Source organism: Octopus sinensis, linkage group LG7 (assembly GCF_006345805.1).
Source record: "Octopus sinensis linkage group LG7, ASM634580v1, whole genome shotgun sequence".
Taxonomy (NCBI): Eukaryota; Metazoa; Mollusca; class Cephalopoda; order Octopoda; family Octopodidae; genus Octopus; species Octopus sinensis.
Genome location: NC_043003.1, coordinates 108,726,380 through 108,743,885, shown reverse-complemented (window position 1 = coordinate 108,743,885; position 17,506 = coordinate 108,726,380). Strand labels below are relative to the sequence as shown.

The window sequence follows — 17,506 nt, the reverse complement described above, 5'->3', positions numbered from 1 at the left end:
AACACTGGAGAAATTGAACCTGTAACCTGACTAAATAGTCCCATCTCCTCTGTATCAATTTTTATTCGGAGATCCTGCCCTTCTTAGATGCTGCAGCTTGTGAGGTTCATATCTTTTCCATTTTCCTTTTGTTGTTTCATTCTCTCCTCTGTCTTTCTCCGCTCTCTCTCTCTCTCTCTCTCTCTCTCTCTCACACATCATGGTTTATCATGCATACAAAATAAGTACTAAAGAAATAGATTAATATAATTTAATCTACCGTATCCTCGAAGGTGGTGCACCAATATGTTCATAGTGCAAAGTGTAATAAACTAAAGCTCATATGAAGAATGTATGTGTGTGTGTGTCCAGATCTGTTATATGTAATAGAAGTAGTATTAAATTAAAACAGCCATCTATGTATCATATTTAATGTAAATACTTAGTTGACAGACAATTTACTGTGATATTCCTATGGAAATAACAATTCTTAGAGACAAAAATGCTTTGTATTTACTTCTGGCTCTTTTGTTCTTGAGTTCAAATCCCACCTAGGTCACCATTGCCTTTCATCCTCCAAGGTCAGTAATATCCTCCTCCAAATCTGTGGCCTTCTTTCTCTGTCTTTACACACTCAGTTCAAACTCTCCCAGAATTGATTAAAAAACAAAAAGTACCATCTGAGCACTGGGGTCGATGTAATCAACTCACTCCATTCCCTGAAATTGCTGTCCTTGTGCAAAAATTTGGAATTATTATTATTAAGGTGGCAAGCTGGCAGAATCATTATCATGCTGGATGAAATACTTAGCGGTATTTCACCTGTATTCATGTTCTGAGTTCGAATTCCTCTGAGGTCAGCTTTGCCTTTCATCTTTTCGGGTCGCAAAATTAAGTACAGTTGAATACTGGGGTTGATGTAATCAACTACCCTCCCTCCAAAAACATTTCAGGCCTTGTGCCTATAGTAGAAAGGATTATTATCACTGGGGCTGTGGATTGACAGTTCTGTTAGAGCCACGTATGAAATATATTTGAGTTCTTTATTTACTGATTTCCAGTCCTGCCGAGATGAAATTCACCTCTTGACCTTCTATTAGTTCTTGAGCCCAACATGGATTAGTTGAATATATTATTGAGGCATTGTTTTGCAACTAGCCTTTCCTGTCACTAACATTTGGTTGTTTTTGCAAGTAAAGGATCTCTTATTTCTTCAAAGGCACAATGTCAGTGGTTGTTTTGCTGATACAAGAAATGACAACAACATCACAACTTGTAGTCCAAGATATTTGAAGAAACACAGATGTAAACTAACACACACACACACACACGCACGTTTCTTTCTGATTCTAGCATCAATAAGATTAATACCAGTCATATACTTGTCAGTTTAATAAACTACACCCCCCCTCTCTTGTGGTATGTTAGAAATCATTTTGTTGTAGTAATAGTATAACATTTTCATTCACAAAAAAAAACCCTTCTGTGTAAAATATTTTATTTTTTTTTATTTTTGGCTTTTTGTAGTGGAAAGGGGTTGCAACTAGGGAGAGTTGTGTTCAACGAATGCATCAGTGACTTGACTTGCAATTATTATTATATATTCATGTGCTAGCATTGCAAAAATAATGAGTTCATGGTATGTTTAGTGACATTTTGCAGACACTGGTGGTGAACTAATATTTCCAGCACACTGCTACAACAAATGGAAGCATTCAAATGAAACCCGAAGACAATGAACTGCAGTAATTGTTCAGTTGAACCAGCATACAATTACTTATTATGATGATGATGATGATGACCTTAGCAGCGTGATGCTGGTAGGAGCAGAAATAGCATAGTACATTGAATTGGTGGTGCTTGCCAATATTTATTTTGAAGGTGACAATTTGGCAGAAATAGTTAAATCTGTCAGACTAAAATGTCTTGAACTATTCAGTTTTCTTTCTCTCTTCTTTCTCCATTCAAATCATGCCACACTAGATTTTGTCGTACAATTTTTCTTCTGGGGCCTATAAATAGTAGTAATACACATGTTGTGGTTGATTGCTTAATTTGTTTCCTGTATAAATTGGCCTTTTGTCTGCATGACATTATAATCAACATCATCATCTTTTAATGTCCACATTTTCCATGCTTGTGTGGGTCAGACAATTTGTTGTGGCAGATTTTCTAAGGCTGGATGCTCTTCCTGTTGCCAATTCTCGCCCATTTCCAAGCAAAGCAATATTTCCCCATAGTTGGACTTGTTTTCGTAGAAGACTGAAAACAAAGGACACCACGTATAGGTCAGTGACCTTTGTTTACAATTGTTGTGTGATTATACATACACATGCAACAGGTTTCTGTCTACCAAATCCATATGCGTGGCTCTGGTCAGCCTGGGACTATAGTAGATGACACTTGCCCAAAGTGCCACACTGTGGGATTGAACCCAAGACCCACATTGTCAGCCATACTTGCACCTAATTAAAAACTGAAAACATAATGTATTGATTGTTTGCTCTCACAATTATTGTGACTGTCAAACTGAAATTCATAAACATGTTAAATTTAGTAGTCATTTAGTCTATGAAAGAATTTGCTGCAGGTCCTGTATCCAAATTATCAAGACCATTGAACCAATGTTTGTTAATCTAAAGCTAGTAAATATGTTAAATTTAGCAGTCGTCTAGTCTTACAAAACACCTGGCTTCAGGTCCAATATCAAAATATCCCATTGATTTCGGTTTTTTATAATTTTCGACAGTTATGTCAACCAATCAGATTATTGAAAACTCTCTAGTATAATAGTTTAGTTTATTGGTGGTAACTTTATTCTTTCTTTTTTTTTTTCTTTTTCTGGTTTCTGTCATTGGACTGTGGCCAAGCTGGGGCATCACTTCCAAGAGTCTTGGTCAATTTTATCGGTCTCCTTTTGTTGAGTTTTGTTTGTTGGGGACTATTTATTTATTGAACAGTACTGAGTCATAGTATGGACATAGAGAATGCGATTCAACGGTGTCTGTACTAGTAAACCAAAACACAACTCTGTGTGTGTGTGTATGAGAGAAAGAGAGAGTACAACCAAATTATGGACTGTATGTGAAATCTATGCTTTTCTGCTTTTTACTCTCTCTCTCACTCTCACACACACACACACACACACACACAGAGAGAGTCCAACTTGTGAGTGGATTTGGTAGACGGAAATTGAAAGAAGCCCGTCGTATATATATATATATGTGTGTAGATGTTTGTGTGTCTGTGTTTGTCCCCCCAACATTGCTTGACAACCGATGCTGGTGTGTTTACGCCCTCGTAACTTAGCGGTTCGGCAAAAGAGACCAATAGAATAAGTACTAGGCCTACAAAGAATAAGTCCTGGGGTCTATTTGCTCGACTAAAGGCAGTGCTCCAGCATGGCCGCAGTCAAATGGCTGAAACAAATAAAAGAGTAAAAGAGAGAGTACTTGAATGAAATTGAAAATATCCATTTTCGTTCTGTGTGTGTTGAAATGAGGGGCTTCCACACAGCATCTGACCATCAAAAATTAGTCACATGACACTACTCAGTCCCAAGCCTGAAGACATTTCCCAAAGATACTCTACAGTGGGATTGAACCGTGTGTCACAGTGTTGTGAAGCCAGCTTCTTAACTACACAGTCATATCTAAGGCGGCGAGCTGGCAGAAACGTTAGCACGCCGGGTGAAATGCGTAGCCGTATTTCATCTGTCGTTACGTTCTGAGTTCAAATTCCGCCGAGGTCGACTTTGCCTTTCATCCTTTCGGGGTCAATAAATTAAGCACCAGTTACGCACTGGGGTCGGTGTAATCGGCTTAATCCCTTTGTCTGTCCTTGTTTGTCCCCTCTATGTTTATCCCCTTGTGGGCAATAAAGAAATATATCTAAACCTATGATTATAATGGGATTTTTTTTTTCTTTCCTTCTACAAATACTTTCTGAGAAACATTCTCTAAAAGGTTGGTTTTTTATTGTGTTTAAATGTTTCTTTTCTCAAGATTTTCATTTGATTTAATCTGCATTAGCAAAGTATAAATTTAATTTACCGTCTATCTAAATTTTCTTAAAACACCTTGTCATCCTATAAAGGAATATCAGTGTGTATTCTTTGTAATTCCAGTTCCATGCACAGATAAAATCACCATCAGAATTGATGTTACCAATATTCTCATTCTATTACCACTTTTCTTTGAACTATTTTTTAGAATTGTTTTATATTTGATTTTTTTTATTCCCCTTCTATTTTTATCTGACTTCTGAAACTGGTTTCAAGACTGTTTAACAAACAGATTGTTTGTTTTTTGTCTTTCAATTTAAAGCTATTTAATTTGATTTTCATAACATAAAAATTATTTATTAATTCTAAGCGAATGTTTTGAGTCCTCATAGATATATTTCAAGCCTTTTGATATCCCAACCTGCCTGAGCCTGCCTCTGCTAGTTTTGTGATACAAATTTTGTTTTACACGAATCAAGACCTAAAACCTTCCATCAAAATTTCATGTTTATTTATGTTCCAAACATCAGCTTAAGATGGCAGTTATTTTACTAAAAATATTATTTTGAGAGTCAATTAAAACGAAGATAGGTGCAGGCGTGATGTATGGCAAGAAGTTTTTCAATTCCGCTGTGTGGCAGCTTAGGCAAGAACTTTCTACTGTAGCCCTAGGTTGACCAAAAACTTGTGCATGGATTTAGTAAATGGAAACTGAAAGAAGCCCATATTTTGTTTGTGGGTATACACACAAATAGAGACAAGCACCATTATTCCATGTGATCAGCTTGAAAAATTAAGATATTTTTCTTAACATGAAGCCTAATACACAAATAAAGAAATTTTATCCACCAATTCAGTGTTGAGCACTCTTCCTCGTCATTCAACATTTACATATATATACATATATATATATACATATATACATATATATATATATATATATATATATATGAAAAGAAGACAAAGGATTAAATGATTACCTTATGAACTTCATTAGCTTACAGTTGTTTATCCTAAGATGCAGTGGACTTATAGTTAGTTGGGTGCTTGAATAACACTTTATAGCCTCATTGGAGGCTCCATATTCGAGGCTCTGATTTAGTCATAAGGTATCACTCAAGCTCTCAGCTATGAGTCCACTGCACCTTATATGAACTTCATTAGCTTACAGCTGTTTCTGCAACAGCTGTGAACTAATGAAATTCATAGGATCATCGTTTATTCCTCTCTCTTATTTTCTTATTACCATTCTGTACTTGACTAACACTTCATTCTGAAGCATATGCATATTGAGTTCTACACCAAGTTATTAGTATCGCAATGCCTAAACGATATATATATATATATATATATATATTGTGAAGTATATTTACCACCTAAATGTGGCCAGTTCTTAGGTGACAAATATACTTCACGATGTGTTGCAGCTACTGTTTATACCTCGCTCAGAGATTTATTGTATATATATATTTCTTTACTGCCCACAAGGAGCTAAACATAGAGGTGACAAACAAGGACAGACAAAGGGATTAAGTCAATTACATCGACCCCAGTGCGAAACTGGTACTTTATTTATCTACCCCGAAAGGATGAAAGGCAAAGTCGACCTCGGCGGAATGTGAACTCAGCACATAACGACAGATGAAATACTACTAAGCATTTTGCCCAGCACGCTAACGTTTCTGCCAGCTCGCCACCTTTAAATATATATACACACACCTACGCACACAAACATTTGTGTCTGTTTCCTTGACATCATGTGATAGTTGTGAGCAAATGTCACTAGCATGGAAAATAGATATGAAGATGATGATGAAGAATAATGTATTTCAGCAGAAATTTGGTATTGAATGAACTAATTGTCATAAAGTGAATTACCATTTTGTTCTTAACACTTACATTAAGGGCATCATTAAAAATGTATTGTCTTGAGAGTTTATATCCTCATATTGTCATCGTCATCATGATTTAACACTCACTCTTCCATGCTTGCATGGCTCAGACAAAATTCATTGAGGTAGATTCTCTTTGGCGGCCAGATGCTCTTTGTTGTTGCCAACCCTCACTTGTTTCCAAGCAAGTTGTTATTTTCCCTTGACAGATGTTTTCACAGAAGATTGGAAACAAATGTCATGGCCTTTATGATGGTGACACTCATTAACAACAATTGCACAACGTCAAGATGGGGAAGTACAAATACACACACAAACAATGGTCTTTGTTCTGTTTCTACTTAGAAGCCTTTAGTTAGCCTTCGGCTCTTGTAAAAGACCAACTGACCAATGTACTATGCATGCGTGTGTGCATGCGCTCGTGTGTATGTAGGTGTTGTGTTTCCTTGTCTTGACCTGACAGAATGGTTATAAATGAGAGCATTACTATCATACCAACAGGGGGCCTTGTTTGTAGCCTTAAATGGAAACCTGTCTGGCCATAAGGGAATATTACTTGGCTTGGAAATAGATGAGGACTGGTGGCAAGGAGGGTATCTGACCATGGAAAAACTGCCTCAATGAATTCCATCTACAAGCATAGAATAATGGTCATTAAAACAATGATGATGATTCTGAGCTTATTGAAATATTTGTCTTTTCTTGTACTGAAACCGTTACCCATGAATTCAATCAATAGACATTTTATAACCTATTCTGTGATGTAAAAACAAGGACACACACTTTCATACAGTTTTGGAAGCCAAACATGTGAGGGGGTTACTTGCATCTTTTTTCTTTTGTTTTAAATGTCACCCATTCATTTTCTCATAACTGCAAATAAATAATGTATTACATTATTATTGTATCATGATCACTACATTGTAGATACTTGAAGCAGACTAGAAATTTATGAAGTCCTGCTCTAATGCAGTAATTCATATTGTGTTCTCATTGTTTAGCTCTCTACAATCTAGCTTGTTGACTCTGCTTTGGTATCCTTGACTAAAACTTCTAGTTTATACCAAAATTATCATTGTGCCATCATGCACAGTTAAAAAACTCTTGGGCAGTATGATAATGATGATCATCATTTTAATGTCTGTTTTCCATGCTGGCATGGGTTGCACAGTTTGACTTGGAGCTGTCCAAACTCCAATTGTCTGTTTTGGCATGGTTTCTATGGCTGGATGCCCTTCTCAACTCCAACCATTTTACAGTGTGTGCTGGGTATTTTTTTATGTACCACCAGCATGAGTGCATTTACATAGCACCAGCACAAGTGCAGCATTTTACTTGGCACCAACTGGCTCATCTTATAATAGGCCCCTCACCAGGATTTCTGCTTTCATTCTACGAATTTATTTGCTCAGTAATTTATGAATTTCCATTCTCTCCTAACGAGCCGTCGAATATCGCTATAAGAGCCATATGTTGTCACCATCATCGTTTAATGTCCGTTTTCCATGCTAGCATGGATTGTACGGTTCGACCGGGGTCTGGGAAACCCTCCAGTCTGATCTGGCAGTGTTTCTACAGCTGGATGCCCTTCCTAACGCCAACCACTCCATGAGTGTAGTGGGTGCTTTTTACGTGCTACTGACCCAGAAGCCAGTCAAGGCGGCGCTGGCATCGGCCACGTTTGAATGGTGCTTTTTACATGCCACCGGCACAGGTATCACAACTACAATTTCCATTTGATATTTATTTTGATGTATAAAACTATAAATCTTATACTTTTTATTTTCATTACAGGGAAATGGATTATGGTTATGAAGCCGACACGCACTTAGATAACCCTGACCAGTATTACGCTACTGTTGCTCCGACCTTAGCAAATATGCCAAGCAATGCATCTTTTGACCAATACAGTGACCATTCGCTTGCTTCTTCACACTTATCACTCCAAAATGCTGGTGTATACAAGGCAAGAGCTGCCCCAACACAGGTAAAAATGCTCACCTTTTATTTTCCCCCCATTATGTTGATTTTATTTAACCCTTTAACCATATCAGCCACATCCAATCTCTCACACCTACCCTGCAATGTCATTCTAAAAATATAAACAACCACATCATCAAAATATTGAAGCTATGAAATAATGCCTGAATAATTGCAAACAATGTTAATAAATAGGAATTACATTTGACAGAGGAATCTGAATGCTAAAAGGTTAAAATTATTACAAGATTGCTCTGTTCTTTTGATTAGCTCCATTTTATTACGTTAATGCTGTGGTCATGCTTAGAGAGATTAAACAGCTTTCCAAATTCAGATGCTATCATGTAACTAAATTATATCAATTTTATGATTGTTGAGAGGAATGAAAAGGTTAAGAGCAATTAAAATCAAGATTGCATCAAGAATATAATTCTGTTGGTGAAAGTGCTTATTCTGAAATGGAAGGACAAAACTGGAACTTAATAATGAGGCAAAATACAGATGTCCAGAAGAGCAAAACCAGTTTAACCCTTTCGTTCCCAACCCGGCTCTGGCTCTGAAGTACAAATGTCTTGTTTTCATAAGTTTTGAATTAAAATCTTCCACCAAACCTTAGTCACAATTTATGTTCCTAAAACTAGCTTAATGATAACTAAGTTATTTTACTAAATTCTTTGTTCTATTTAAAGTTAATTGAAAGAAACACAGAGCATCTCAAAATAAATCCAGTAACGAAAGGGTTTAGTTGTTAAAATACTAAGGTTTTATGCGTAATTGCTTGACCATAACAGCGTTGTTATATTTTTGCTTATTCTGGTTTCATGTTGATTGTTGCCAGAGCAGCCAACTGGCTTCCGTACCTGTGGCACGTAAAAGGGCATCATTCAAGCCTGATTGTTACCAACGTCGCTTCACTGGCACGTGTAAAAAGATTCGAGCGAGGTCATTGCCAGTACCACCTGACTGACCCCCCCCCCCGTGCTGGTGGTACGTAAAAAGCACCCACTACACTCTCGGAGTGGTTGGCGTTAGGAAGGGCATCCAGCTGTAGAAACTCTGCCAGATCAAGATTGGAGCCTGGTGCAGCCATCTAGCTCGCCAGCCCTCAGTCAAAATCGTCCAACCCATGCTAGCATGGAAAGCGGACATTAAATGATGATGATGATGATTATAAGCGAGAAGAAACAGGCAAACAATCAATTATGATTGTCAACATTGATGATAACCAATAGGGTTATGTCTAATCAATATCAAAACACTTTGTGTGTTGTTTATAGTACTATTAATGACACCAATTATTTCATATTATTGCAACTAAATAGTCTTTCTATTCAAAGGAAATTGAAGTGTTTTAAAAAGAATTTAGAAAACAGACAAGTGTTGTTATTATTATGGTCCAATCTATTAAATTGTTCTTTATGAACTACTGTAATCAGCTAGATGGACATGGGTGGTGGTGGTCAGCTGGTAGACTCCCTTTTTTATTGTAGCTGCCTCTCTAATTCAGTATATACATATATTTATGAGTGTGTGAATATCATCATCAGTGAATGTCCATTTTCCATTTTGGGTTAGATGGTTTGACAGGAGCTAGCAAGGTGGTGGGCTGCACCAGGCTCTAGTCATCTTTTCTGGCTTGGTTTCTATACCTGGACACCCTTCCTAACACCAACCACTTTACAAAATATAATGGGTGCTTTTTACATAGTACCAGCACCTACACACACACACACGCACGAATACATATATTTTTTTTAAAATTTGTTTCACTCATTTGGCTGCAGCCATTCTGGAGCACCGCCTTTAGTCAAGCAAATCGATCCCAGGACTTATTCTTTGTAAGCCTAGTACTTATTCTATTGGCCTCTTTTGCCAAACCGCTAAGTTACGGGGACATAAACACGCCAACATTAGTTGTCAAGCGATGTTGGGGGCACAAGCACAGACCCACAAACATATGCATATATATATATATATATACACACACAAACACGATGGGCTTCTTTCAGTTTCCATCTACCAAGTCCGCTCACAAGGCTTTGGTTGGCCCGAGGCTATAGTAGAAGACACTTGCCCAAGTTGCCATGCAGTAGGACTGAACCCAGAACCATATGGTTGGTAAGCAAGCTACTTACCACACAGCCACTCCTGCGCCTGTATATGTAAACAATATACCACAATGATTTGCTAACTCCATTCTTTGATACTTGTAATTATACATATTCTATGGATATTTTGCAGATTTTAAGATAACTGGATTGGTAGCCCAGCAAAGCTTCCCACTTTTTAGTCCTCAGATAGCCAATGACTATAGAAATGCTTCATGTGATAAACACTAGGGTTATATATCTCGGTTCACTTATGTATGAGGGGGCAATGAACAGTTCTTGGCTTTAAGGGTATTGCAAAAGGCCTGGTTGGAGACCTACCCTTCCAAGCCCTTTTACAGGGCTTAGAAAAACTGAAGGACCCCTGTAATTAGTGTGTGAATCTGAGAGAGGAGTATGTTGAATAAAAGCATAATTGACTGATCTTCCTGTATTTTCTTTTACCAAAAGCCAGGAACTTTTCAGCATCCACCCTTGTACATAACCCTTCCTCCTCCAAAAAAAAAAGAAACAAAAAACAAAAGGTTGACTGAATTATATTTTATTTTGTTAGGTGAATAGGTTACCTAACAATTCGACAATGTTGTTGACACAGAAATTATTTGCATATTGTGTCTATTCATCACAAGTACATCACAATCCCTTTCTACTCTAGGCACAAGGCCTGAATGTTTGGGAGCAGGGAGTCGATTAGATTGACCCAGTATGCAACTGGTACTTAATTTATCGATCCCAAAAGGATGAAAGGCAAAGTCGACCTCAGCGGAATTTGAACTCAAAACGTAAAGACAGACAAAATACTGCTTTGCATTTCACCCGGTGTGCTAACATTTCTGCCGCTCACTGTCTTCCAGGTTCATCACAATCTACACATCTCTTTTGCTCTTATCAGCCTTGTTGTGCCCACCTCCCAGCACTAACCACTGTGCCTAGTTCTTGCTCCGCCAAACAATGTTTTTCTGGAACACTTGCTGCTCATGCCTTCCACTGCAGATATTCAGTTGCAATGGTTCGCAAAGAATGTTAATGGCATTGGTTTTGCTTGTTTTGGAGGGGTCTGCAAAGCTCATGTACCTTGCGTCTTTCTCAAGATTCCGTAAACTGGGAAACACAAAAAGAGAGATAAAAAGAACAGAATAGAAAAGAAGACTTGAAGATATTTCTTGAATAGTTGCAAGCATGGCTGTGTGATTTTGCTTCCCACCCATGTGATTTAGAGTTCAGTCCAACTGCTTGGCACCTTCAGCAAGTGTCTTCTACCATAGCTCTGAGATGACAAAAGCCGTATGGGTATCTGTGTTTGCCTCCTTGTTTTGTTATCACATGATAGTTGTAGACGTGTGTTGCTGCCATACAAGCTTTACCTTTTGTTTCCAATCTTCCATGGAAACATGTCCAGTTGTGGGGATATATTAAAAATTTGAAATTCCGAAGCTACTGAATGATTTATTGTCAGAGGAATATCAACTAAGTTGCTGTTTATAGTGAGGAATGTAAACAGCCTCATAGACACTAAACCATTATTTATATAAATTTTATATATATAAGTGTGTACGTATACACACACATACGTGTGTGTGTGTGTGTGTGTGTGTGTGTATATATGTATTCTAAACTATATTTTCTTTTTGCAGGCTCCAAGAAAAGTAATAAATCCTCCAGAATTACCACAAGCTGCCAGGAGTTCAATTTCTTCGCTTCCACAAGAACATTTAGATGATGGATATAATCGGTACCCTGCTCGTGTTAGAGGCATGGAACCTATGGCTCCAGACAGTCGGAGCTCTCCCCGTCCACAGATGGCATCCAACCGAGCAGGATCAGTGACGCCAACCAGGTCAAATATTTACCATCTTCCAAATCACCCCATTCCTCAAAGCTTAAAATCTAAGCAAATTCTTGGAAACCCCAAGCCTGCAACTTCCATGACCATAGTACCTCCTCACAGACAGAATCCAGGCCCTTGTTCCACATTTTATGCTCCTCAACGTCATATAGTACATTCTAAATGGTCTAGGTATAATATTTCTTTAAAGTTGGCATGGAATCTGTGCATGTGTTAACTCGGCAGCTTATTGATCCTTTAACCTGCATGAAAACTCATCACTGATGTTCACAGTTCATCAATCAAAATTTTGGTTTATTGGAAGTTAGTAAACCTTGTTTAACCTCTTAGCTTTAAAATTTGCCAAATCAGGCTTCCATAAATAATAATTCCAAATTAATTAAAATATGCCATAGTCAGCCGTGTTGATTGATATATTAGCTTTGATTATTAGCTGTAAAACTCACCAGCACCACTCGTTAGCTCAGAGAGGATATCAAATTTATCTCAGTTTCATCAATTTTATGTGAATCTATCAGCATATTTCAACATCATTAATTAATACTATCATTACTACCTGGTTGGTTATATTCTGTTCCATGGGTTTAACCTGTTAGTAATTATAATTTAGATTCAAGGATAAAATAGTTAAATCTATTGTGTTGTATATTTCCTCGTTTGTTAATTGGATACTTTTGGAATGTTCTTCAGATTTTATTCAGATAACTCAAAATGTTTGGGTTGCATAATAAGACAAATAAAAATGGTTTAGCTTCTTCTCTACCATTTCTCTAGTTCGGTCTCAAGAGGCAATAAATTTCAACTGAATATTAGACTCGTTGGTGATAAGAATTATTTCCCACTACTTGAATTGATGTGAGTGTTTGAAATGTTCCTTGTGATTTATTACATGTAGCTCTATATTAATGCATCTTTGGCATTAGTAAAGAGCCTAGCAAGTATACTTATTTTGTGCTCTCTCTCTTTGTTTTTGTTTTTTTATCTCTCTCTCTCTCTTCCCCTAATATATAAACACACACCCTCATCCACGCTTTTTATTTGTTTATTTTGAATAATGTTTTACATAATGTTTGTCAAACTCTAAACATATTTAATAGACTTTCCCTCTTGTTTTTAAATTCTATTGGACATATTATTCTTGAGGATATGCGCTGGTCCTTCTCATCATTATCTTACCTGTCAGTCATATACCACTCTACCCACCCATTTATAAGAACAGCATTGCCCCTCCTTCAGCCCAATCCTTCTCACTGCCCTTGTCACTCTGACTCTCATTAATCCCCTCTAACTACTTTTCCTTTTACTTTCTTCCAAAAATCATTTTATCTCCTCTCTATGTATAATGTGAGGTAGCACTTCATCTCAGCCCTTATCACATTCCTTCTCACTAATGCCTACTGTCCCTACTATGCACTTTCTCCCAACCTGCCCCTTGTCTTGGGTCCTGCTAAACCTTCAATCTATCTTAGCACATTCTTTAGTCCATGTGTAAAGTATGTAACGTAGTCAAAGAATACAGAAAAATTGCATAATACCAAAATGTGTATAAATACATTCTCATTCGTTTTCTATGCAATTTCCATCAGTTGAACAGTTGTAGAAATTTAGATATTCTAAAAGTATTGATACTTTCAAGAAATTATTAATCAGTTATTTTCCCCAAGTAGTTGTTTGTCAGCAGTGAAGTTGATAAAGTATGTACATTGATAAGTTGGTTAGTTTTATTTGTTTATTTTTCTTTTTTTTAATATTTTCCTCAAGAATATCATCTGCTGATAGTTGGAATCGTCTCACTATCAGCAGTTAGTTGACATGCATCATAGTCTTATGTCTGTGTCCCCAGTGGTTCTTCATCCTTATTCATTTAACCCGTTAAAGGATCTTACCTAATATATTTGTAGAGTCGATAATGGTGTTGATTCAACTCTCCAGTCTTTTACTAGACCCGTGACCTTTGTGGTCACTCACTGGTTTTCTGACAGGCTGTGGTCATCTGCAGTAATCCATTTGGTGTTTGCCAATTTAATTTCTCTACTCAAAACACTGCTCTGATCTCTTGTATGTGAACAGGATGTAATCCAAATGAGAGAAGCAATATGCCATGCACTAGTAGACACAATACATTATTAGTGGTACGGTTTCTATTAACTTTACCATCAGCATATTATTCTGTTATAAAAGCACTTAGTCTGGCTTCAGTGAATTGTAAGAAAGAGTGCCTGCTGCAGATTGACTGTGTTCCTGTTTGATTCCCAGCCCTTTACCAACTTACTTATGCCAAATAACAAACAACGGATTAAGACACTTTCCAAAAAATGCCTCATATATCACGCACAAGCGTGGCTGTGTGGTGAAGAAGTTTGCTTTCTATCCATGAGGTTTTAGGTTCAGTACCTCTGCGTGGAACCTTTTGCAATATGTTTGGACTGACTGAAGTCTTGTGAGTGAATTTCATAGATGGAAACTGAAAGCAGCTCATCATGTCTGTATGTCTGTGGGTTCGTTTCGATTTGTACTGTTCGGAAGCTGCAAGTTCAAAGGTGTGGGGTGGTTACCACATCTGTTAAATCATCTTTTCACTTCATCTCTTTGAAATTGTGTGAAATAAAAAGCTCTCTTACAAAAAAGAAAAGCTAAGAGTTAGTGACAAGAAGATGAAAGGCAGAATCAACCTTGGTGGCATTTGAACTCCAAATGTAAAGAGTTGGAAGAAATGCTGTTAGACATTTTGTCCAACCTGGTAACAATTCTGCCAGCTCACTACCTCATACCCTTACTCATCCATGTGTGTGTATATACACACACACACACATAGAAAGAAAGAGAGAGAGAGGCACATATATGACAAGCTTCTTTTATTTTTTTTCCCCTACCTGATCCACCCTCTAGGCTTTGATCAATAGTTGCCAAAGGTGTCACTCTGAGGAAATGAACCTGAAGTCACATAGTTGTGAAGCAGATTTCTAAACCGCACAACCATGACTGCACTTCTAGGCTTTGGTCAATTTAGGTCTATGCAAGAAGGCAAAAAAGGTTGCAAACCTCTCCAAAAGATCCTGTATTCCCCACACGGAATTCCATAATTCAAAACCTATTTTGCCATCAATTTCCATGTTAGATCAAAGTCCATGAATATCAAGAGTCGATGGGGGAAAATACGTTGTGCATTATAGAATTCCATTTGCCAGGACACAACACTTCCATAATACAGGGAGATGCCTGTAGTTGCTAAATTGTTGCAAAATAACAAAAAATCTGCCTTTCGAATGCTGATTAAGCAATTGAGAAAGAGTCCATGCTCACAGCCACCCACACATACACATAATGAGATCTCATTCATCTCACATCTTAGTGATTCTAAATGAAGCCAGAAAACCTTGATTCATGGAAATGAAACTACTATAAACTGCATTTTCCTTTCATTTTCTATTGCTGTTGTCCCTCTCTCCCTTTCTGACATTCTCTCTTCTCTTTGTCCCTCTCTTCCATTCTCTCTCTCTCTCTCTCCTCCTTCTTCTTCTCCCTCTCTTCTCTCTCTCTTCAGTTCAGATGTCCTTAACTTCATATAATTCTTTAACCATGCCTCAATTGTTCTGTTGTATTTCTCATAACACGACCACCACTATCGATACTACCTTTACTTCATAATCTTTCTTTTCATTTCATGTAGCTCAGTTTATTGCTTGTTCCACTTGACTGACTGACCAAAATATAATAATAATAATTAATAATTAATAATTAATAATTAATAATGATGTCTTAATAATGTTTGTTTAAAAATGACAAAAAATGCTGTTACTTTTATTGCTGTTTATTTGCTTTACAGAAATGTTTACCTTTGTCTGGATGTCGTACTAATTAACAGTTAGAAGGGGTGGGCCCCTAATCGCTTTGAACTTTTATTATGCGAAGCTGTTTGCATCTTATTTATTGTAACAACAATTCCAGAGTACTCTCATCACACCAATTTACTTCATACTACTGCATGAATAATCGCCAAGAGATGTGATTTAAGACATCCATGATGCTCATGCACTCAGTATACACGCCCACAAAAATATTGGAAGAATGACAGTTATAATTATGGTAATAATAACAATGATGATGATGATGATGATAATTATGATAGTGATTTCTTTCAGAATAAAAGCAACATCTAGAAAGGAAGGAGAGTACGGTTAATTGATTCAACTCTGAGTACTGTGTACTCTAGATAGTGTCACATTTCTAGTCTAGAGCTTTGTTATCTAAACCATTTCCACTATCATAACAACAATGGTTTCAAATTTTGGCACAGGGCCAGCAGTATTTGAGGGAAGGGGAGCTGGTCTATTACATTGTCCTCAATACTTGACTGGTGCTTATTTTATTAACACACAAAAAGGATGAAAGACAAAGTCAGCGTTAGTGGAATTTGAACTCAGAACATAAAGACAAGATGAAATTGTTCTGAGAACTTGAAGTGCTTTGACTAAATGTCAATGATTGATATTTTTGGCATTAAGCTAATATATTGAGCAGGAAGGGGAATAAAGTGAGATGAGATTGATCCCAACAGATTCAGAAGAGTGAATTGTGAATTTCAGCCTATTGAGATTTGAATTCTGAGTGTGAAGCAATTTCGTTAAACACCACAAGACACATAATGTGGTACTTTTTGGTTTTCTCTCTACAATTACATCAGGTTGGAATCAATTTCATGTCTTTTTTTTGTCAAGCATATTATTATTCCAGCCAATTCTTAGAAATGATAGTAGTAGTAACGTTAATAATCCTTTCTGTTTATAGGGACAAGGCCTGAAATCTTGGGGGAAGGAACTAGTTCATTACATTGACCCCCTGTGTTTCACTTGTACTTAATTTATCAACCTTGAAAGGATGAAAGGCAAAGTCGACCTCGGTGGAATTTGAACTTAGAAAATAAAGACAGACAAATTATCGCCAAGCATTTTGTACAACATGCTAGCATTGCCACCTTAGTAATAATGTTAATATTATTGATTTCAAACTTTGGCACAAGGCCAGCAGTTTTGGGAGAAAGGTAAATTGATTACATCAACCCCAGTGCTTGACTATTACTTATTTTATTGGCACTGAAAGGATGAAAGGCAAAGTCCACCTTGGCAGAATTTGAACTCAGAATGTAAAGACAGATGAAATACTGCTAAGCATTTTGCCCAGCTTGCTAATGATTCTGCCTGCTGACTGCCTTAGTAGTAATTTTAATATTAACATGGCACATAGAAAGCACCATTCGAGCATGTATTGTTGCCAGTACCACCTAACTGGCTCCCGTGCTAATGGTACGTAAAAAGCACTATTCAAGCCTGATCGATTCCAGTACTGCCTGACTGGCCTTCATGCCCGGCAGCACATAAAAAGCACCCACTACACTTTCAGAGTAGTTAGGAAGAGCATCCGGCTGTAGAAACCTTGCCAGATCAGATTGGAGCCTGATTCTGCCTTCTAGCTTACCAGTCCTCAGTTAAGCCGTCCAACACATGCCAGCATGGAAAGTGGATGTTAAACACTGATGATGACGACGACGAGTGTTTCAGAAATGCTGATATGCCATGCTTTTCACCTCTTCAGCAAAATTGTGATACTGTTGGCATTATGACTGGTCATTCTGTGCTTTCAAAGACCATTGGAATATCTTTTTTTTTTACTTGAAAACCAGGAAAGGATTGCTGACAAG

General features: G+C 37.3%; 1 protein-coding gene across 7 annotated transcripts in view; it reads left to right on the top strand.

The window, feature by feature from the left end:
• Positions 1-17,506, top strand: part of LOC115214162 (armadillo repeat protein deleted in velo-cardio-facial syndrome) — a 403,200-nt gene that overhangs the window by 256,172 nt on the left and 129,522 nt on the right. For 6 of the 7 annotated variants that reach the window (XR_005000208.1, XR_005000209.1, XM_029783240.2 and 3 more), the window contains 2 exons: positions 7,669-7,861; positions 11,597-11,979. Coding sequence is in view for 5 of the 7 variants with exons in the window: in XM_029783240.2 (XP_029639100.1) it covers positions 7,669-7,861; positions 11,597-11,979 (576 nt within the window). In the remaining 2 variants the exon portion in view is untranslated. The remainder of the gene's footprint in view (positions 1-7,668; positions 7,862-11,596; positions 11,980-17,506) is intronic. The other variant, XM_029783241.2, reaches the window with a different exon arrangement.